General features: G+C 36.1%; 2 protein-coding genes across 2 annotated transcripts; both read right to left on the bottom strand.

The window, feature by feature from the left end:
* On the bottom strand, positions 1 to 3,949 carry LOC108836019 (uncharacterized). Its single transcript, XM_057004168.1, has 9 exons — positions 3,062 to 3,949; positions 1,949 to 2,761; positions 1,814 to 1,852; positions 1,622 to 1,702; positions 1,399 to 1,503; positions 1,204 to 1,281; positions 827 to 1,077; positions 656 to 740; positions 1 to 588 (listed from the first exon to the last, which is right to left on the bottom strand). The coding sequence occupies exons 1-9, from the start codon at positions 3,947 to 3,949 to the stop codon at positions 1 to 3; spliced, it is 2,928 nt and encodes a 975-aa protein (XP_056860148.1).
* Positions 3,950 to 4,503: 554 nt separating this feature from the next.
* On the bottom strand, positions 4,504 to 6,713 carry LOC108843152 (F-box/LRR-repeat protein 16). Its single transcript, XM_018616261.2, has one exon. It carries the CDS (start codon positions 6,161 to 6,163, stop codon positions 4,613 to 4,615), a length of 1,551 nt encoding a protein of 516 aa, XP_018471763.2. The 5' UTR covers positions 6,164 to 6,713; the 3' UTR covers positions 4,504 to 4,612.
* Between the last annotated feature and the right edge of the window lie 17,947 nt (positions 6,714 to 24,660).

Below are 24,660 nucleotides of genomic sequence, written 5' to 3'. Positions count from 1 at the left end.
TTAAGCAGATAGGGACTCGAAGAATCTAACGGCCAATTGCTTGGATGCATCTGGAAGCAGACGAGGAGTAATAGCCTTGCACCCATCCAGACCAGACGCTGCATGAGCTTCAATCAACAGTACAGTCATGACTGCGGCATCCGCCTGACTAGTTGATTGCGGGATTCCCTTGCACCTGGACACTGTGAATGACTTCGACGCGACGTTCGTTTCCAGTGAGCCGAGGTCCTTGAGGACATAAGGCATCAAGTTCGCAATCGGGTAAAGATCTTTCTTCAGCAAGCAGTCGCTTCGGAGGGAAGAATTGCAGTCCAGAACATGAAGCGTTGATGCTTTTGTGTCAATGCAAACTCCAACCCAGTGTAGTCTGTCGATGTTGAATGGGAAATATATTCGCTCTATCGAGGACTCCTTAGGTTTCTCCAAGGTGGCAAAAGCAAACTTCAGCTTCACACGGTCTTTTACTGAAGTCTTGACGAAGCGAGAGTGGTGTTTCATTAAGGCTGCGGGGAGATTGCTGTCGTATATAGCAACCTTATTACCGTACGCTTGGCAACGAGAAACAAAGCCAACCAAGGCGTCAACAACCTACCAAAAAAAGATCATTTAGGTTCGATGTGAGAAACTAATAAAAGTTTAGAGTGGATCATCTTACCCCCGGAGGTTGTAGGATTCTGCGATGTCCAATATCACGGAACTCGTAGGAGGTAGCGGTGTAGCCGTTTGGGAGAATTACACACCTGTGTGTTAATAAGATTAGCTGATAATACTATTTGTAACCGTTAACATACGGACGTATTGGTAAACAATATATTGTTTCGCTTACGTTTGCTTTGCCACCGTCTCCTCCATTTGCTTGTAACGTTGTTCAAGGTCTGGGATTATGTAAAAAGCGGCAGTTAATTTCGGATCACACTTGTAGTCTTGGAGGCCAGCAGGTACCAGCCTAGGCCTTTTGCTCTTTCGCTGCTCAATGACTTCCTCCTCCTGTTCCTTAGATGGTTGAGAAGGACCCTCCTCCTGCGAGAGCCCCAGTGAGAAAGACGGCATTTCGAGTAGATTAATAGGTATGTGCATCTGATTGCCGTGTGAAAGAAGAAATGCAAAAACATCTAAAATGTTAGCTGTTAATTTTATTGTTAGTTGGCAACCTCCACGCTAACTCGTTAAAAACATGTGTTAGGTGGAATCTACATAACTTACCTGTTCTTCGATTGGCTGTGCAGGGTTTTCTTCGTCTTCAACCTCTTCAGACTGGAGCGAGACTTCTTCGGAGTTAACCTTAACCAACAAATGCAAAAATGTCTAAACAACTTAGCCGTCAATTGTAGTGTTAATCGGTAACATAGTCAGCTAAACCGTTAAATACATATTTTGAGTGGAATTTAGATATCTTACCTGTTCAGGGAGGATATTGGGGTCAGCCGGTTCCTCGTTGTGCTGACCAGGGTTTTGATCGTCTTCCACCGCATGAGACTGGAGTGAGACGTCGTCAGAGTTAACCTTAACAAATAAATGCAAAAACGTCTTAACAAATTAGCCGTTAATTGCAGTATTAATCGGCAACATAGTCAGCTAAACCGTTATAAAAAAAATTTACATCCAAATTTGGATAACTTACCTGTTCAGGCACGAGATTATGCTCAGCCGGTTCGTCAATGTGCTGAGCAGGGGGCATTGTCGAAACAACAGATGAGGTTGCCTATACGGGAATTATCGTTTAATTAGACGTGTTCTACGGGTGCATGAACTTAGCTGTAAACAAGGTAAATCACGGTATAAAAAGTTAGTTAAATGCTAATTGTATATTTACCTGATCTGTAGACATGTTAGCTGCTACTGGTTCCTTTACCTAAACATTTTGTTATCAGCCATAAACTAAGTTAGTGCACCAAATAGTTTTACCAAATAACCAACGGTGGATGATCTGTGGGATTAGAGATCTTACCGGTTCAGTTTCAAGATTCCCATCGCGGACAGGACTTACAGCCTCAAAAGTTTGCATAGGGATGTGAACATCTGTCTTCCCAGGGAGAGAGCTATGATCAGGCCCGATGTCAAGATCGCTAAGCACTGACCTGATGCGGATTTCAGCAGCCTCAGATGGTGTGCTATTGTCCGGTATACTTGGCATACTGAATTTCCCAGCGGCAGAATCGGGCTTCTGATGTTGTTCTTCTGATAGCTTGCTTTTGTCAGTCGGTGAATCTGGCAGCGAAGACTTTGGGAAACCCATTTCCTCAACAGGGACGTCACGGCTGGAGCTGGGCTGCCTAATGACTTGTGATAGACTGTTGATAATAGACCCTTCCATTATCTTCATTTGGCAGACCAGGGAGTCAGCGATCCTTTTATCTAAGTCCTCGAAAGCGAGCTGCTGTGATAGGATGGTCGAGGCGCCAAGTTTCTCAAACTTGTCTTCTATTGCTTTGTAAATACGCTTCTCCAGTGCAGAGATTTCCTCGAAAAAGAAACCATGGCTTGAAGTATCACAATTCTCGCTTCGTGATGCCTCCCCAGGGGAATCGTTCTCGTTTTTATCGCTTCGTTCTTTGTCCTTGAGTTTCTCCCCGCCTCGCAGACGTGCAAGCTCCTTAGCGGTCATACCACCTTTAAACATATCTTTACGGAAAGGAAAACCGTTGGTAATCAATCGGACCATGTTGTCTACGGCGGTGTCTATCAATTCATCGGCCCAAGTGAAATCTTTACCAGCTGACCATCCTTCGTACGGGTCATCGAGAATACACTTAACAGGTACCTGCAATGAAAAACGAGGTGTGTGTTAGCATTTATTATCGAGATAACTATATAAGATGTATGCAAATATAACAAGTTAGGAGTTAAACAGCACTATAGCGGCTAAGTTAGGTTGTATCCTGCTAATCAATAGAGACCAGAGTTCTACCATTTTATAGTAATAGTTAGCAGCTACTAATCAATTTATCCATTAATAATCGACTTAGCATCCAATACATTTGATCTCGTATTTGCTGGTTCTTTAACTGGTAATCCATTTATTAACAAGGAACCCTTAAATGTATACTGTTAAGAGCTTTACCTGGCATTCGACGTCTGCGTTCTTGGCGTGCCCAGGAATAAGACAGTACTTAGCAGCATTGGAGGGAGGTTTCTGCGCGGCTTCTTCATCGGTGGTCTCGCATTCGCTGTCGGAATCAACAATGACAATCGGGTCCGACACAGTGATTTCTTCTTTCAGCTGAGGGACAGCAGCCAAAAGTACATGCTGAATTGCATCAACATAACCGCGGAGTGCGACAGAGGTTTTAGCCAAATTCACTTCGTCCTTAGAAATGAGAGAGTTCGCAAGCGTTTGGAACGCAGCTCTCCCCCAAGGGAATGCAAGAAACTCGTCGAGATCACGAATCATTTCTACATGTTCCGGGATAATTTTAGGAGTGTGCGAAGAAGGAAAAAGAAGAGAAGATGTGATGACAAGACAGGCTAACTTAATCCTCGCTTCTTTGCCCTTCACAAGCTTCATCTTCAACATTTCGATGGCTGTATCGACTGTACAAAACTTCAAAGACCCAAGAAGTTCGTTCCAGTAGAGTTTTTCCTTCAAAGGGTTACGTTTCCTCCTTGTGGGTTCGGGTAACTGCCCACAATTTAACCCTGTGACGATAGCGAACTCGCGTAAAGACATTCTGACAGGGTGCCCCGCAAACAGAAACCAGACCTCGTACTGTTTGTTGACTTTGAGTATCCGGACGATCATATATTGACAAAACGCACCAGAGAATGGAGGAGTGTCCTCGATAGCAAGAATCTTGCCGAAAGTAGATTGACGAAGAAACGCTAACTCCTCTGTTTCTAGGGCGGAGATAAGCAACTCGGTTCTTTTGGTCTTGATGTACGAGTTGACCCGTTCTCCGACTGGTTCTTCGCCGGCGGCGAACATTCTTTCTGGAAGGATTTCGTCGGCCATCTCGGGTTTGGGTAAAAGGGGGAGATTTCGATTGGGAAAATTAGGGTAAACAGAGAAAATGAAATCAATGCAAAGTTGAGAAGAAGAAAGTGGGATTAAAACAGGTGAAAAATGTCGTTGAGAGGACGCGAGTTAATGCAACCCTTCGTTAAACGATTTTCATAAATAAACTTTTTACACGCAACATTCTGATTTTACAGGGAAAGGCGCGACACAGATCATTGACCAATAGGAGAAGAGGAGTGCCCGACACAAATGAGGCGCGTTGCAGGCCTACTTGGCGTAGGTTGGCGCGTGGCTTAAAACGGAATAAGGGTAAAATCGTCAACAAATAATGGTTGACAATTCAAAGGTTATATGGCGAATTAGGGGTCGGTTTAGGTGCAATTCTACCAATTTCTCTTAACTTTATTGGAAACTGATTGATCAATAGTATTTTAATGTATTATTTATGATTGGTTGATTTGTTTTATATTTATATTATCAATGATGTTATCTTTTAAAAAATTAAGTTTCTTAATTCTTGTGCTTTCAACAAAACATAATAACATACATGATCACATGAAATATTGATAATGAATTGTTAAAGATCATACAAACAAACAAGAAATAATACAGAAGCGGGATCTTCTTTTCCCTTTTTGAAAAAAAAAGACGTCGTAATCAAGTAGAACTAGTCGCTTCACTCAGCAACCATCTCCTTAGTGTGAAAGCCACAAAGTTTTTACTTGCAAGTAACTTAGTCTTCAACATAGCTAACCTACCACCACCACCACCTGCAACCTCTCCATCCCCACCACCATCAGCAACCGGCGTCAGCACCTCCTCAACCACCGTCTCAAGACCTCCCCCACCATCCTCACTTCCCATGACCTGACCTTTGGTCTCATCTCCATCCATACTCACCACCAACGTCCTCCTCCGTTCACGCAGCCACTCCCTGACATCCCCTGTAACAACAATACACTTCTTCACCTTCAGCTTCACCAGATTAGGACACCCCAACGCAAGCGCCTTGATCCCAACATCCGTAACCGGACATCCCTTGATGCAGAACTTCCTCAACGCCACGCACTTCTCCGCGATGCAAGCCATCTCCACATCCCCAATCGCACCACTCCCACAGAGAGCCAACCTTTCCAGCTTCTTACAGTTGGAAGCAATAGCAGACAAGCTCGCATGCGTCGCGTCAACACCGATAAGCACAAGCTCTTGCAGTAACAAACAGTGCTTAGCTAAAGCCATCAGACCTTCGTCCCCGATCCTCTTCGTCCTCCACCCATCAATATGAACCTTCCTAAGCACTTTACATCTCTCCACAACGCAAACCAGACCCGAATTCGAGCACTCAGGTGTCTTCACAATGTGTAAAGTCTCCAACTTTAGACATTTCGATATCCCAGAGAGTCCCAAATCACTAACTTGTAGCCTCTCCAAGTGAATCTCAGTCAAAGAACTCTCCCCATCTCCGTTAACTTGAAGAACTTTATCCCAATTACCTAAACAACGAATGATCCTCAGCTTCTTTAACGTCCTCGACGCAACTAAAGACTCGAACACCTGACCGTTAACAAGCTCCTTCAAACATACAGACCTAAGCGAAGGAGACACGTGGAGCTTAACCGCCTCCGCCGTCTCGTGGATCCCTCTGATCCTCTTAACAGACAACTCCTCGAGAACCTTGCAATGCTCCAGCACAGCGTTCAACCCCCTCGCTCCGAAATCGCAGGACCCGCAGGAGAGCTTCTTCAGGCTCTTGCAGTTTCTCGCGAACGACTCCATCCCCAGATCCGTGATCTCGCGGCAGCCGCGGAGCTTGACGCGCGTCAGATTCGAGCAGCGGAGGGAGATAACGGCGAAGGCCTCGTCGGTTAGGCTGAAGGAGTTCCGATCGCATCGGAGAGCGAGCTTGGTGACGGAATCGAATCGGGAGAAGAGGGAAGGCAGGAAAGGGAGGATCTCCGCCTTGGCGGCGAGGGATAAGCGGTGGCGGTTCTGGCCGTCGATTAGTAGCCAACGTTTGGAGACTAGAGAGCAGCGTTTCCGATCTCCGGCGGTGAGGAATTGGAAGATGTGAGCGAGGCAGTCGTCGGGGAGATCTGCCGTGAGATCGTGATCGGTGGAATCGTAATCTAGGAACTCCGGAGGAGGCCAGAGCCATAGAGCGGTGTCTCGTGATGTTGAATCCGCCGGAGAAGACGGAGCTTGGCCCATTTTGTGTGGTGCATGCGCCACACCGAGTGGAGAGGATAAAATGGGGTAAGGCTGGGTTGAGTCACGAGTCACGAGTTTTCTTTTTTGAGATTTTTTTTCTTTTTCGAGTTTTCTTCAAGTAGTCACCACCAACTCACTCTCTCTTTCTCTCCTCATCAAAGCCCATGTATTTACTTAGCGTTTGGCACGATGGGCTTTCTTTTGCTACATATTATCACAGTGGAACTCTCGAGTCTCTCAACTATTTGAATCCATATGTAGAGCTGTCAATTGGTCGGCTGTCCGTAGGCTAGCCCAATACTTAGTCTTGCGATTCGATTCGACAACGAGGATCAAGAAGGTTCTGGAGGGTTCATCGAGGGTGATTCGAGTGAGATTCTCATCACGAAGTGACGACGACAACGAGGGTTCATCGAGGGTGAGATTCTAGGTGAAGCGACGATGGCAATCTCTTTCCGGCAATCTCTCTCTCTCTCAGGCTCTCTCTCCGGCGATATCTCTCTCAGGCTCTCTCTCTCCGGCGATCTCTCTCTCAGACTCGACCATATGATATACGAAAAAAACTTAGATCCTAGCACCTCATACATTGAATCATCTTAGGGTTCCTTTAAGTTCAAATTATTAACATACAAAACAATTCAATTCATCCCCCATCTATGCCTTCCCTCATTCAATTCAATCTCGTATATGCTAGGTTAAATAAAATACGAATTGATGAAAATTGCTCTTAAATAGGTGACAATAAAAATCAAAAATCAAAAATAGAAATCTAATTAGATCTGGTTTGGGTGAGATCGGTTCGATATGATGTCTGGTTGGTGAGTTCAGTTCGAGTATGTTAATATTAATTAAAACAAAAACTAGAAAAGAAGAAAAAAAAGAAAGCTCACACACTGCGAGCTCACGACTCCTTCACTTGTCTCCCAAGCTATTTTCATCGGACCACTACTTTTCCAATGTCAAGTATTCCTTCGTGACAGGTCAGAATCCATGTTAGTTCTTCTCTCCTCTTCGAGCTGCACTGGATAGAATTTGGGTTCAAGGTTTGTAATTGAATTGATGAATTTGGTATGTACATTCGTCTTTAACACCATTGTTTTTAGGTTAATAAATGAAACTGGTATACAATGTATACAAGTGGTTGAATGGCACCGAGATCGATTAGTAAATGAAACCTATCAATTTGAGTTCTTGTTGAATCAAAACACGGTATAACTAAGAAAATAGATAATTGTACTATAATGGTATAACTATAGATAACTAAGTAAAATTCAAAAAAACTGAAGTCAATTTATTGATTTTGTTCCATTGTTTTTGTAGGATATAGTGACGAAATATGTGAGCGTACATTTTAAATTCCAAGGTCGCATGTATATAGTAACCTTGAAGATATCAGTGGAGAATATAAGTTACGACAAGTGTTATGATGATATACTCGTCGTAAATTACATACATTTCGTCGTAATTTCGTAGTTTCGATTTCATCGTTACTCCGTCATAACGTATATCGTCATAACACAGATGTAGTGTAACGTCTGCCTGTTTCATCGTAATTGAGTCTTAATATGTCCTTAAGGAGTCATAAAATAACGTCATTAAAAAGATATTAGAGAGTCCCAACTTTTATGATCCATTAACATCGACAGAAAAGTAAATTATTTGTAACTATAACGACTAGTTACGTCTACAATCGATGTTAATGGTTGTAAATGACTAGTGTCTTCTTGTTCCTCTCAGAGAGTTGCAATGATGGTGTTGGCCGCCGTCAGATTCATACGGAGCTGAGAATCTTTAGGCTGATGTCGCCCTCGGGATATTGTCAACCAAAACCAATTTCGATTATATGTCTCCTTTTTCGGGAGAACCTTCAATTGAATTTAAGAATTTAATTAGTAAAATAGTAAAGATTACAAATGTATGTATATAATTGTAAAATGATTATAACCTCTTCAAATATATGTTAATGTCTTGCGTGGACAAGTGGACTGGTGTGCTATCCGTAGTTTGTTGCATCAACTGGGTCTGACACTCTTCAATCCACACCACGACCTCGTTGTGGATCTTTTCTGATCTACGATCCACAAATGTGCCATCTTGGTGCAGGTGTGTCTCTTTGAAAATTCGGGAAAGAGACGGTAATTCTCCTTCCCGAACAGCCTAAAAAATAAACACTTAAGCGTTATCAGAAAATTCATTAATAATTAAAAGAAATTAAAAGTAAAAGAATTAAGACTTACGATCTGTAGTGCCACCCTGGCATCTATTCAGAAGTGTGGACCATATCCAAATTTCCCTCTGGATCAGGCGTCATCCGGGCTGCCAAGCGTGAAACGGACATTCTAACTGAGCGAGGAGCATACTAGTAATCCTTCTGGCCAGACCGAACAAGATCGCTGATGTAGATGGGTTTCGCATCATCTCCTATATCCAGCCACTTCTCCTCCAGTCGGTGAAGGTGTTTGTAAGCTGTAGCTTTGCTATATATTTTTGGATGTCTTCTTGTCACGCTCTTTCACGTCAATAGACCAATTCTTTTTTTGCTGCAAAAAAAATTCATTAAAAAACAAATAATGAAATTTAAAAGAAAAATAGATAAAGTTTTAAAAAATACCGCAAAACACTTGAACCAAGTGGTCCAAATGTAATCCGGTGTAAGATACCAGTTTGGATGCGCTTGGACGAAGTACCCTTGATGGTGTCTGAAACACTCTGGCTTAGGACATTGTCAACGGCAAACCTGTAATTTTTTAAAGAAACTAAATTAAATAAATGTAATAAATGAAGCAAAAATATTTTTAAAAATTAAGAAAAAATTATCAATAAGTGTTAGGCGGTCGATCGAGATTGCGTAAACCTTCTTGGTCGGGTTATTGGAGGAGATCTTCGACGGTATACCGAGCATACAGAGCATTGAGTGGCACCATCAAATCTGGATGTATAACTCCGGGAGCAGGATGCACTGGAGATGCCTCCGGAGCTGGAGGAGGATGATCATGCTGTGGAGGAGGAGGAATATACGGAGGCGGACACATATACAGAGGAGGAAGAGGAGGAGACATAGAATGACTCTGCAACGAATATCGCTGACTGACTCTCAGGGACAACCTCAGGAGCTGATGCGGTATCCAAAATAGAAGCTGATGTGTCGCGGCCGAGGAAAGTAGCACCATATGTGGTATGTTCTTGCGACACTTCCTACTAGCCATCTGTACAAAAATAAATTAGTGACATTTGAAAAATTAAATCTGTTGAAACAATAATTCCATGCCTAAACTTACTATATTTCTAAACTAAATATTTTTCTAAGCTAATTACATGTATAAACTAATTCCATTCCTAACCACCTAAACTAATTAAAAACAATAAAACAATTCCCGTGATCGTTGGGAGAGAGAGAGATGAGTGTTGGAGATTAATGAGCCACCACAATGGGATGGTTTTCTCGGCTTTTATATAGGAAATTTTGATTCATCCCTCTGGCGTCGTAACATTACGAAGTCTTACGACGAATTAGGGACGACCCGCGTTTTAGTGTATCGACCAATTCGGAATGACCCGTGCTTTTGTATTTACAGAAATTAAAGACGAATAATATGTTAAGAAGATTTTGAGATGGTCCGTGTTTTCCTTATACGATCCAGTTATGGAGAATAGGTTTTATACCCTAAAATCAAAACAGTAAACCCTAAATTTATAAGTGTAAATTCATATATAACAACATCAATATGAAATTTCATTATTATTTTAAACATAGAGTTGCTTTAAATGTAATTAAACATAAAATTGTTACAATACCATTAACATAGAGTTGTTACATATCATCACTTTCTTCAAATTCATCTTCATTGTCTTTGATATCTTGCATATTTGCATTGTTTTAGCTATTCATTTATATGCATTTTCATCATATAGAATAATATTTAGACATGTTCAGGTTGCATTTTGCATACATAAGTCTTTATTAGGTATTAGGACACCACATGGAGTTCTTGGAAACATTTGGAAGCAATGTGATCAAAAAGAGGGTGAAATATGAGCATGGATGGAGGCCTTAGAGAAATCTTCTGTTACTAAGATTTTGTGGAGACACAGGAAATTGAGTTAGATTTCTAATGGAAGTGGTTTCAAGTCATTTAGAGATGTAATGGAGGAGTTATGATCAATTTACTAGATGCATATCCATCATGGTCGAGAACCGCAGAGCGACCTTCTGGAGCGACCCCCTAAGGTGGCTCCCAACCAGAGCGACCTACCTAAGTCGCTCGCGTTCTCATCGCCCGGAGACACAAAAATGGAGGCTGGAGCGACCTGTCAGAGCGACCCCCCAAGGTCGCTCCCAACCCCAGAGCGACTTCCTGGAGTGACCCTCTGAGGTCGCTCCGCGTTATCTGCTGCACGATTTTATTACTTTTCAAGGAACTTTTTGCAATTTATTATGCACGTTTTTAGACTTCTAAACCTAAGTTTAAGTATTTTGTAAGCCTATGGAGGCAGATCTACCTTTTTCATGGGAAGAACACAAAACTCTCAATAAAAGTTCATCTCTTTTGGATTTTGATTTGTTATGTTCTTGTGTTTCTGTTGATTTCTTATATATTTCTCTACATGATTAATCTGAAATCCACCATGGGTTTAAGAGGAATCATGGAGATTAGTGAGTAATCACCTTTTGAATTCATGGGTTAGGGAGATTAAGGGTGATTAGGCTAGTTCTAGGATTTTTTAGTGTAGATCATTCTTGTTCCTTGCTAGTAGAGTATTCATAATGTATCTTTTGAGTTAGCTACTTAGAAGTTGATCTTTCCCACCAAAAAGGTGTTTGATGAAATGTCTGAGACAACTCTCCTAAGCTTTTAGTGTACTTTGCCAAAAACATTTGTTGTTAAAGATGCTAAGATAGCTATTAGTCTTGTTCTTAATGATTGCTTTCATATTATTCAACCAAAGACATTTGATGTTTGAGATGTGTTAGCAAATGAGCATTCATCTAGACATAGAGCTTGCTTAGAATTGTGTTTAGGCTTAAGGTTGATAGTTTGATTGATCATTTGCATTTCTTAGTTCGAAACTTGATCACCCAAGGTCAAATTTCCTACACCCATGAGTTCTCTTTTCCATTAGTTAAGAAAGTATCATTCTTTTATTGCATTCAATCATTAGTAGTAATTTAAAATCATTCAAATCTCTGGTTGCACTTAGATTAAATAGGCACTTGCATTCTTATTGCTTTAAATCCCTTATGATTGGTTCGACAATCTTTTATACTACATCATTTGTCTTAGGAGCCTTGAAAACTCTTAACAGCAAAACTCTTCAATTGGTTCCTCTGCTCCTCAAGAGAGCAACACTGATGCCTTACTGAAGCAAATCTTAGAGTCTCAGACTAGAAGTGAGAAGCATGTAGGTTATGAATTGAAGAACCTTCACTCCAATTTGATGGGAGCTACACTGATATGAACAACAAATTCTCACACCTTTCTTCTACAGTCAAGACTTTAGAGAATCAGTTTGCTTCTATGGCTTCCACCTCCAAGCAGCCAATGGGAACTCTACCAGGGAAACCAGACCAGAATCCCACAAAGTACTGCAATGTTACCCTCTCTACTACTTCTTCAGAGATTGAGCTGAATGAGCACAAGAAAGAGGTAGATGAGATTAAAAAATTGGTGTTTGGAACTGATATTGGACAGGTTGAGCAACAGATTATGACAACAAGTGGGGCAAAGATTGTGGAGAAAGTATACAAGCTGGTTGCAGCTAAGGTTGTGAAGAGAGATGGACACAAGGTTGAGATGGTCACGCAGGAGGACACCACTGAGGTTGAGCAGTCACCTTATGATAAACTCCCATTTCCACAGAGGGTCCTCACCAAAGCTCAGAAGAAGGTCATCTCCAAGTTCAGGAAAGATCTTAGTGATGTTGGGGTAAAGCTTCCAGAGATCTCGGGTATGCGAGAGGCTCGTGTACAAATGATGCTCATCCAGGACATTCTAACTCACAAAGATAAGGTAGCAAAGCTCATGGACTTCTCTACTCTGCAACTTGACCCACAAGTCCCACCAAAGTCTCTCCCTAAACAAGAACACCAGGGGATGTTTACCTTGTCTTGCTCCCTTGGTAAGCTCACTTTGATGATGCTCTTGTTGATTCTGGTGCAAGTGTGAATGTGATCTCTATAGAGATGGTAAAGACTCTAGGGATTGAGAGCATGAAGCCAACCAGATCTTTACTACAGTTTGGGGATTCTTCTTCTACAACCCCAATTGGTCTCATCAAGGATTTTCCTATGAAGATTGGAGCATGCAACATCCCTGTTGACCTCACTGTCCTAAAGATGGCAACTGCAAAGAGGTTCCCACTCATCCTTGGCACTCCATTTCTCACAACTGTAGGAGGTTGCATAGACTTTGATAACAAGGTCACACTCCTCAAAGTGAACAAAGCTGTCTCATATCCTCTCCAGCCCCTAGAGATGAAGTTTGTGTATTGTGGAACAATCACTTGTGAAGCATCATCCATTGAGAAACCAAAGGCTGAAGTGCTGTATGTTGAGAAAGAAACTCTTGCTGGAGAGTCCTCTACAGAGATGTGTGATGAGCACTTGGAAAGTGCTAAAAAGGAGGAGGTGAGTAGAGCCACAAAGGCTACTCATGTCAAGAAGAAGATGATGAAAGAACCTCACCCTCCACCTCTTGATACACTGCCACACACTCTCACTCTTCACCCAATGAAGCTTAAGGATGGAGTTATTGAGTACAAGATCAGATGTAAAGGAAAGACTACATCATTCTCAAGTGCAAGGGCCATCATCACTCATGAGCTCCAAGATGATCCAATCAAGCTTCAAGAGCTCCTCTCTCAGGTCCTGACCATCACTCTTAATAGTGGGAAGGACCCCCCTTCTCCACTCTCCATTTGAGGTACCACTCCACTACCTTACCCTTGTATATACCAGTTTTTCTCTGCATTTTAGTTTTCTTTTGGGTGTCTCTCTCTCACTCACACAGAGACTGTGTGATTCAAGTGTGGGGGAGATACCAAGTATTTGATCATGTTTGCTTTGATGATTTTGAGTCTCATACATTACATTTTACATTCTTATTTGCATAGAAAAACAAAAAAAAAATTAAATTTTTTTTTGAAAAACACAAAAGAATGATTTAGTGTATCATTTGCATCTTTAGGATTGAGTCTGGAAGCATATAGGTTGCATTCATGCATTAGGGGGATATCAATCTTGTATAGAGCTCATGCTAAGTACTGAATTTGATGACATTTGTAATCATGGCAAGTAGCTTGAGCATCCTATAGAAAGCTTGTAGATTTCGAGCCTTGAAACCTCCTCTTGAAACTCATTTGATTGTTTGAAACTCTCTCTTTGAAAAAGCTCTTGTTTTAACTAAACCTGATGTCTCTTGCTTATGGTCCTTTGTGTACTAAGTCATGGATATACACACTTGAGTTTTCCCATCTGTTTTACCAATCTTTTTGACAAACTCAAGTGGTACTCCACTCCTTAAACCCATACCTCCTTTTTAAACCATCATTTTTTGTTGAGTGAGGCCTCTTTGGAAAGCTTTACATGTGCATAATGTTGAGAGCATTGGGAACGATAATGCTTAGTCTCCATTCTTGCTAGATTAGCCACTCTATTGTCTAGCTATAAGAAGGGGGTGAGTGTTGTGATTGTGATTTGGGGATATGAAAGGTTTGACTCTTTGTGCTTAAATGACTAGTCTTTATGGGATAAGTAGAGGAGTATATAGCTCTTGTTTTGAGAAGTCTTGGCCCAAAAAAAATGAATAAAAAAAAGGAAAAAAAAGTCGAATAAAAAGAGAAAAGAAATTAAAAAGGGGACTAGCAAAGTTTTTAGGAGCTAAGATTTATTTAAAAAGTTGTGAAAAATCCCTTATTGATTTCAAAAAGAAAGAGTTTGATGTGAAAATGTTCTTGGGATCTTTTGATGAGAGATGTGAGTTGGGTTTGATATTGAGGAATAATTGAATATCTTGTGTGTTTGGGAAAGGGTAGAACAATGGAGATTGAGCATTGTATGCATGAGTTGATCCCTTTCTTAGATATATTATGTGTAATGTCAAGGCTACTTTTTTTTAGAACAAACCACCTTAAAATATCATTTTGAACCTCTTGATTCATTTTGCACTAAAGCCTTTTCCTTACCAAACCAAATGACTTAGACCATTTGACCATTTGTGAGATTTCTATTGAGTTTGCTTTATGAATGTTAGAGAGATGGTGGATTTGTGGTTTGTGGATGCATGATTAATGAGAAAGGAGCTGGGATAGGCCTAGAGAAGTTAGAGATGGATAAAATCTTTGCTCTTGCTATTTGGTATAATTATGCAAGGTTGTTAGGTTGAGAACTAAGAAGACTTTCTTTTGATTATGAGTCCCCATCTTCAAACCTCTTCTCCTTAGTTCTTGAAAGTTTTCTTGTGGACAAGTAAAGGACTAGTGTGGGGGAGTTGATATCTTGCATATTTGCATTGTTTTAGCTATTCATTTATATGCATTTTCATCATATAGAATAATATTTAAACATGTTCAGGTTGCATTTTGCATACATAAGTCTTTATTGGGTATTAGGACACCACATGGAGTTCTTGGAAACATTTGGAAGCAATGTGATCAAAAAGGGGGTGAAAGATGAGCATGGATGGAGGCCTTAGAGAAATCTTCTGTTGCTAAGATTTTGTGGAGACACAGGAAATGAGTTAGCTTTCTAATGGAAGTGGTTTCAAGTCATTTGGAGATGTAATGGAGGAGTTATGATCAATTTACTAGAGGCATATCCATCTTGGTCGAGAAACGCAGAGTGACCTTCTGGAGCGACCCCCTAAGGTGGCTCCCAACCAGAGCGACCTACCTAAGTCGCTCGAGTTCTCATCGCCCGGAGACACAAAAATGGAGGCTGGAGCGACCTCTCAGAGCGACCCCCCAAGGTCGCTCCCAACCCCAGAGCGACTTCCTGGAGTGACCCTCTGAGGTCGCTCCGCGTTATCTGCTGCACGATTTTATTATTTTTCAAGGACCTTTTTGCAATTTATTATGCACGTTTTTAGACTTCTAAACCTAAGTTTAAGTACTTTGTAAGCCTAGGGAGGCAGATCTACCTTTTTTCATGGGAAGAATAAAAGTTCATCTCTTTTGGATTTTGATTTGTTATGTTCTTGTGTTTCTGTTGATTTCTTATATATTTCTCTACATGATTAATCTGAAATCCACCATGGGTTTAAGAGGAATCATGGAGATTAGTGAGTAATCACCTTTTGAATTCATGGGTTAGAGAGATTAAGGGTGATTAAGCTAGTTCTAGGATGTTTTAGTGTAGATCATTCTTGTTCCTTGCTAGTAGAGTATTCATAATGTATCTTTTGAGTTAGCTACTTAAAAGTTGATCATTAGGCTTTTCCCACCCAAAAGGTGTTTGATGAAATGTCTGAGACAACTCTCCTAAGCTTTTAGTGTACTTTGCCAAAGACATTTGTTGTTAAAGATGCTAAGATAGCTATTAGACTTGTTCTTAATGATTGCTTTCATATTATTCAACCAAAGACATTTGATGTTTGAGATGTGTTAGCAAATGAGCATTCATCTAGACATAGAGCTTGATTAGAATTGTGTTTAGGCTTAAGGTTGATAGTTTGATTGATCATTTGCATATCTTAGTTCGAAATTTGATCACCTAAGGTCAAATTTCCTACACCCATGAGTTCTCTTTTCCATTAGTTAAGAAAGTATCATTCTTTTATTGCATTCAATCATTAGTAGTAATTTAAAATCATTCAAATTTCTGGTTGCACTTAGATTAAATAGGCACTTGCATTCTCATTGCTTTAAATCCCTTAGAATTGGTTCGACAATCTTTTATACTACATCATTTGTCTTAGGAGCCTCGAAAACTCTTAATATCAGTCTTCGTCTGGTAGATCTTTATATTCATGTTTTTGTGGATCAGCAAGTAAGATTTCGTCTGTAGGTTGTTCATGTACTTATATTTCAGTTACACAATCTTGTTACAAAGGTGCTTCTTCACCACCGATTATTCGTCCTCGAAGCATCTGTTATAGTTGATAACCAAGATATTCCAGATTCTTTGATCCTCAGATATGGAATAAAACAAATTTGCTTTGCTTGAGATTATTGTATTTCTGTGCCGCATTGATATCCACAACTCCAGACTTGTTATACCGAACATCTTTATTAACGACATGATCGAACTGGTCACATTTGTAGAGGACGCATTTCATCATTACTAAACTAGAGAATCCGACTTCAAATATCTTTTGCAAGACCCCATAGAATTATGTTTCATCCTTCACACATATTCTATAGTTGACTATTGCATGGCAATTTTCATACTTGTAAGTGTGAAAAGTGTAGACTCGTGTGAAAAACATAGGTGATGTTGTGACCTTAGAAACGGGCCTTGGATCAATTAGAGAAACCTTGGAGGATAGAATGAACTGTCATAAACAACCTGTAAATAAAATAAGAACACACACACACACATATATATATATAATGTTTAGTAGCTGATATACTTGGGTCTTCAACCATATAACATAGTGTTGTTCTTTCCTTTTGTTAATCTTGTTATTTGTTATTTGTTATTTCTAATATAGCTTCTTCAACCTTGGCAACAGACACACTATTTTTGAAAAGTAAACAAAAGGAATCATTTCGAATATATTTACCTTTCAAAATACTGCATTTCCTCGCAGTTTAGAAGTATATATGTGTGGACACTATGACAGTATTCTAGACTCGATCACAAAACTTCTTTCAGTTTCTCACTTAGACGTCTAATTTGACTGAAAATGTCTAGAACACATTCTACTGCATATGTTGGCATAACACCATCATCATCATATTTTCTTGGAGCTTCTTTTGGGTTCACACTTTTGACCCAAACTAGTACGAAGTGAAGTGAGAAGTTTCCTCCATCAAACTCCCAGCAACTATCGAACATTCCACATTTGCAAGAGTTTTTGCTTTCCCTTTTAAATAGTTTATGGATAGCTCATACGGATACATCCATCTGTAATGAAAATTGCCCAAAGCAATGCCTCGTGCAGGAGGTGAACAACTAGATGTTCCATGCATCAAAAAATGATGAGGAAAATATTTCTCCAAAATGCACATTAAGATCGGGATATTCTCATCAAGTTGTCTAATACCATTTTCAGTTAAGGTAAGTGTGCCAAGATCCCTAAAAAAGCTCCAATGCCTACAAATATTGTATAACAATCAGATATATGTATTCGTATAAAAATAATTTAACTCAACCACTTATAAGAATTTAATTAGATACTTGCAAGTGCTTCGTGGACATTTTTGGGATGTAGTTTTGCCAATAAAAATGGTAATAGTCGTTTCATAAGAATATGACAGTCATGACTCTTCATCCCTTCCATTTTTTGCCCTTACTCAACACATCTTAAGAGATTTGAAATATACTCATCTGATGCGGCCATCAAACCGTAGCTGAACCGGAGGTCGACCCAACACCTTACCAAACCAGCCAAGGCGCTAATCAGGACATATGTGCACTAAAAATGCCATATTTTTCAAACCTGGAGGATTTTTGCATGAAACCAATTTTCATGGATTCTACACCCAAGGCGGAATCCACACCCATTTAGAATTATACCAAAAGCTATCCGGAGCAAGAAGATATCAATTTTACAAACCGGAGGTTCTCCAGCCCATCAATCCGCGAGTACCCCAATTTAGAAGGAGATTCAAGCCTAAGGAAGGAGCGGCCTGAACCAAAGCCCATCATAAGATTCAAGAGGGATCTCTCAGATTTACAACAAGCCCAAGAAAATTAGAAAGTCCATATAAGAACTGCTTGCATTGTAAAGCTTCTTTTACAAGAACAATCATATGTCTGATGCAGCTCAAATTGACCCTAGGTCCAAAGGATTTGAGGCTTTCGACCTTTTCGCATCAGATCGTCGATGGCGTTAAATTAATGATTCTCCTCTCTGCATCTTTAGTGGTTGTGGCAAGTGTTCATATTCATGGTTCCATAAGTGGGTTGCAGTGTTTTGGAGCATAATAAAGAGTGATGACTTGGACATCCGTGATAATTCGATCAATGATGGTACTCTCCTTCTAATCCTTCTCATCCCGGTTCATTCTCTCCAATTCAGCAGATGGTATAGTTGGATATGTTCTGTATTCTGTAAAAACTTAGCTATTAGTCTTTAGTTTGTTTCTGGGGATATTTGTTGTCCGCCAGCTTTAGCTTCCAGGGATTATTCTCTTGTCTGTTGGCTTTGACTCTGGGAGATGGTATGTATTTCGTCGGCTTTGGTTGTAAGAAGTTGTGTAATTTTTTGTTTGAATCAAATATAATCTTCCTTAGGAAAAAACAAATATATAATCTAGGATATAAAGACATGGCCCCAGCACCAGCCTGTTTTGTTACTTTTTAGTTTTTACCATTTGGTTGCTCTTTTTAATTCCTCTAAAGGGAAAATAAATGTTTTAATTAGTAGCAAAGTAAGAAATCACAAGTTTCAGTTTTTAAGTTATTTGTTTTTTATTCTTTTATTTTTACATATCTTTATGAAATGATTAAAGAATTGCAATTGTTTTTTTGACAAGCTTAATACATTATAATACTTCTACGGAGTATTTATGTTCTTTTGGTTGCCTCCTTTTTTGCAACCGAAAATAACAATTATAGCAAGAACAGTGACAAGGTCTATAAACGGCTTAACTTTTCAGGTATCACAACAAGTTGTCAAATAGTATTTGTTTTTATCTTCGTACTAGGTCTATAATTATGAACTGGTACTAGAAATTAAGTTGGTGGTAATGATGTTAGATTGTATAATAATGAGAATGTACCAATAATGATGGAAAATCATGAATCAATGGACATTTTCTACCAAATTTATGTGGAATGGAGCAAAAAGAATTATCATGTTACCTAACAATCTAGCATCTTATAATGCTTACTATCAGTTTGACAAAAAAATAAATAATAATGCTTACTATAAAAATAGCAATACAATGGAACAGTTTTTATTCAAAAAAAAAACAATGGAACAGTGATTTTGAAATAATACTCTACTTCAAATGAACCAGACTAAAATGTAATTTTATTTTATAGGATGATATTTGTTATCTATAAATAGAAAATACAAGATTTTTTTCTTAGATAGTTTAATGAGAAAAGAGCTTCCTTTTAACTTCAAAAGAAATTGCGATGATCAAGTGAGTGGTAGGTAATAACACATTTGAATTTGCCATGATTGATATATGAAAATTGTCAACGGTTGGTCATTTATACAAGGATTATATGTAACTTACATTTCACAAAATACTGATATTGTATTTTAGTAGTTAGCACAAAAGGATAGTGAAATTACAAAATATATTGCTGATCTCCATACAAATAACCAAACACAAATTTTAATTATTTTATTTGCAAAATGTAACGGCTTCTAGTGTTTTTAATATTTTCTAGTGTTATTCTATATACATATGCTTGTTATATATATATATATCCTAAATGTCAAATTATTTGTAAACAATATCATATATGTGGTGATCATTATTTTATCCGAAAACACATTATATAACTTATTACACATTTTATAAAATTACTAGTGACATAAAAAAAAAACTTATTACACATTTTATAAAATTACTAGTGACATCAAACCACAAATTGTTGATAGAAGATTTCAAAATACCAAATAGGTATGCATCGAGTAGAGGAAAGACAGAAAAGTCAAAATAAGTGAATTTGAAAGAATTGACAAAAAAGTGAATTTGAAAGAAAAAAATCAATGTCTATTATATAGACTTTAATCTAGGCGAGTCTGAACATGGAAATGAGGCTGTATGAACAAGCCTCAAGTTTTTTTTTCCCATCTGATAATATTAACTTGAAGGAGGAATACAAGGTTTGATACATAAGCTGATTCACAGCAACAAGCCTCAAGTTACATTTGGCATTATGTTTATATGTTATTCGGCCGGGGAAGAAAAACTAGATCTAAAGCACGAAACTTCTAAAGTATCATTAAGGAAACATAAATGCACAAACATTACCGTTGAAACTCTATAAATTAACGATATTAAGATTATGATATTTTATTAATTTATAAATTTATTAATCTACAAAAGTTTCATTTTTGGATTTTTAGATTTTAAATATACATCTTTCTACAAAAAAAATATATTTGATTTTGTGTATATACATTAATTAAATTTTTGAAAAACGACATTCATACAGTTTTTATTATATTATTTGATGTACATAAAATATATTTCATAGAGTTTAAATATTATTTTAGATATAATTTTAATAAATCATCAAAATATATTAAGTGTTAAAATAAAAAACTAATTCCTCTGTGAATATAAAACAAATAATATAATATTTTATTAGTACATATAAAAATATATATACAAATAAATTAGTAATTTATAATTTTAATGGTACTATATATTTATCTAAAATTTTATAAAAAGTTATTATCTTATTATTTTATTAATTTGTGTCACATTTTGAACCGTCCTAACTTAAAACCTAAAAATTTATTGATTTAAGGTGTTTGTTAATTAATCAAATATTAATTTAAAGAGTTTATACTATATAAAGAATAGAAGCATGTGTACATAGAAGAGAAAAATAAATTGAAGCAAAGTTAGGTAGGGGTCACTACTTGTTACTCGGTTTAAACTCACTACTGATTCGTATCGGTTTCGAAAATTTAAAATACTTAGGTCATCTTCAATGAAACAGCAAAATACTAAATTTGGTGTAATTTATTTCCAGTGAGCCCTTAAAAGTTATATTTAAAATGAACATATGATAATATTTTGTATGTTATATTTGTATTTTTACCTTACTAAAACACTAAAATATTATTATATTTATATTTTAATTAAAATTTTATTAAACTAGTATTAAAAAGTGACAAATTAATATTTATTTTTATTTTAAAAATTTATAAAATTTTAGTCTAAATTAATATTTAAATAAAATATACAAATTAATTAAAATAAAATAACACATGTAGATAAGAAAAAATAGTAAATTACCAAATTTTGATAAATAAATACAAAAACTAAATGGGATAAATATAATTAATAAACTATAAATAATTAATGTATTAAATTACCAAAACTAAAAAGTTAATAATATAAAACATTGTTTTGGTGTAGAATTTGGTGTGATGGTTAGAGATGAAAAATAAAATTTAAAACCAAAACACAAATTTAGAGTAATTTCAACACCATATTTGATGTTATGGTTAGAGATTATTTTAGGGTTGTCAAGGTAAGTAATAAATCGACAAATTTCATTACTTGTAAGACCGAACCAAGTATCAAGTATCACCATATTGTTTAGTTCTTGGCTCATTACTTGTCTTGTTATTTACTAATAATACTATTTTCTTTTGTTTACATTCACGATTAAACATATACTCGTTACTCTTCTTATATTTGTTACTTATTTCGTTTTCATCTTGATTTTTCAAATACATGTTGTCATCAAATGTTAAATAGTAACAAGTGTTAAAAAAAATAATCTATTTGGCTTGTTATTATCTGTTACTTGTTTAGAAAATATATTTTTGTTATCATGAAAAATATATAATGCTTCTATATTGAAATACTAGGTGATTTTCCCGTGCTCATGCACGGGCATAAATATTTATAAAGTAAATGCATTATAATAATTTATTAATATATTGTTTTTAAATTTTAGTTATTCTGATATTTTATATTGTAATCAATATGTATGGTTTATTTTAAATAAAACTATGTTATTTTAATTAGACGTATAATTTTGGATATATAATATCACAACGGTTTGATTATTATTTGGATATATTAGTTAAGATTGAATTTTTCAATTCAACTAAGATATTTTTGTTATACAGATTAAAATTTTGTTATTTTCATGTAATTTGATTCTTGTCTTATATCTGTATATATATTTTGTAAGATCATGTATAATTTAATATATGTTATTTTGAGAATCAAATAGTAAAAATGAACTAAAGTGTTGATCAGTTTAAAGTTACATAAATAATTATAACAATGATAGTTAATTGTAATAGTTGGTTACTATATTTGTAATATTATTTGAGAATTTCATATTTATTTAGTAATATGTTGAGTCGTTCAATAATTTATATGTATTAAATATTAGTATAAATTAAATTATATTATTTTTATTTAATGTTTGACTTTGTATAAAAAAATTGGATTGGTCTTGTTACTCATTGTGGGTATATTGTTACTCATTTGTGGGTATACTGTGTTACTTATATTCCGTCAAATTCAAATATAATTTCCTAATCTAATTCAACCATATCAATTTATAGGACTTAATAATTTGGTGTATGTTAATTTCCAAAAATAAATTATAAAACAAAGTGATGATAGATACAATTGCATTAAAACATAATGATACATTCTAAAAAGGAAGATTAATTCTTTATTTTAATATCAAGATTATTTTTCTAAACTTCCTTTTTATAAAATCACATTATATATAAAAAATATTTTCGCTTTAAGTTTTATAAATATTTTCTTTATCATATATGTTATTTTAAAATATAAAAGGGAGCATAAAAATATTAAATCAAATTTTATTCATCAAAGATATCTTAGTTTATGTTATTTAAATTGTTTTGTAATAATTTTATAAATAGATTGATTTAAATAAAATGTTTAATACTTTTAAAATATATATTATGTTGTTTAAGATTATTTTTAAAAGGAAAGATTATTTATTTACTTTAAAATCAAGATTATTTTGTAAACTTTCCTTATTATGAATTACACTATATATAAAATATATTTTTCGTTTAATTTATAATTTTTCTTTATTATATAGGCTATTTGAGAAAAAGAAAAAGGAAACCTAAATAAAAAAGAAAATAAACAAATATTTAATACTGATAATTAGATAAATTTGATTTATTAAGGGTATCATTGTAATCAACCACCGTGAGAATTAACGTGAGAACGACACATAAGAAACTGACTTCTCAAATAATATTATAGAGATTCACGTTTTCTCTATTCTTCTAGTCTATAATATGCATAAATATTTATTTTAGAGTAATTGTCGTGTTTTTTAGTAGAATAAATAAATCAAACTTTCATGTCTATTTCTAGAGTATCATTTAGTACGTAGTTTTAAATACTCAGAAATATTCGTAACTAACTAACAAGTATTCGTAAACAGCAAGAAATAGAATGGGACAACTAACTTGTTAGTAACTCATTTTTGATTAAATATTCAAACTATCAAGTACTCATTTTTAACAAATCAAATAAATCTAAAATTGACTACTCGTGCAAGATAAATTAAGTACCAAATACACGTAAAATATCGAATGCCTTGCCTTGTTCCCAGCCTTACGGTAGACAGTAAATATAACAGAAAATGGGTGACACTAACAATCAAATGCATATGCTTTGGTAATGCCTAATACTAAAATAGTTGACAGAAAATTAAATGGAAATTATTTAAATATTATTTTGTTTTTCATTATTAAATTTATTTAATATCAAAATATTCTATTCTAAAATTGTACATTTATATTTGCAAGATTATCTAAAGATTATTTACAGCACAAGTGATGGGTTCTTTTACCTTAAATATGCTAGATATCATTTTATAATTTATTCTCTTTTATTTAAATAAGATAAATATTATGAAAACAATTATTCGAAGAACATATATTTTTGAAAAAGTTATGTATACTTTTTTAGTTATGATGATTTGCAAAATCTTAAATTAATTAAGCTTACTGAATTATTAATAATTTTCTATATTAAAGTTGTTAACTGTATAAAATAATGCATTAATGATTAAATTAATATATTCGAAAGGTGAAAACTACAAATATTTACTAGTTTAAAATTATTACTATGTGTACAAGTATTAATAGTAACAATATAAACGGGGTCTAGAGTAGGGATATGGAGGTAGAAAATTAGCGCACGGCGTTAAATTCTGGCAGACAAGACGCCATTATTAGTTATGAGTCTTATGACCCAAAAGTTTCCTTCGATCTAATCAACGCAACACAACACAGCACAACACTTATACACAAATCCTCTTAAATTCTTAATCTAATGAGCTTGTTTTGCTTCTTTCTAGTATTATCAGTAAAAATCTGGGACCATTATTATTATAACCTTGACTGATTTAGATCACAACCTGTTTTCCTTCTTTTTAAATTTATACTCCTTTTACTTATTTTTATAAAAAAGCATGTTCCTTTTTATTTTTTTTCCATGAAAGATGCCATTGATGCTTTCAATAAAAACTTGAGAATAAAACAAACAAAAATAGATTACTCTATTTATGGAGTAAACTTCAAAATGGAGTGAGATATGGAGTTAGAGTATCTCCAACCCCACTACTTATTTTACTGCAAAATGGAGTGAGAAATGGAGTGAGAAATGGAGTAATGACTAAACAA

Source organism: Raphanus sativus, chromosome 2 (assembly GCF_000801105.2).
Source record: "Raphanus sativus cultivar WK10039 chromosome 2, ASM80110v3, whole genome shotgun sequence".
Taxonomy (NCBI): domain Eukaryota; kingdom Viridiplantae; phylum Streptophyta; class Magnoliopsida; order Brassicales; family Brassicaceae; genus Raphanus; species Raphanus sativus.
Note: the sequence above shows the minus strand (reverse complement) of the source record. Positions and strands in the feature narration are given on the sequence as shown.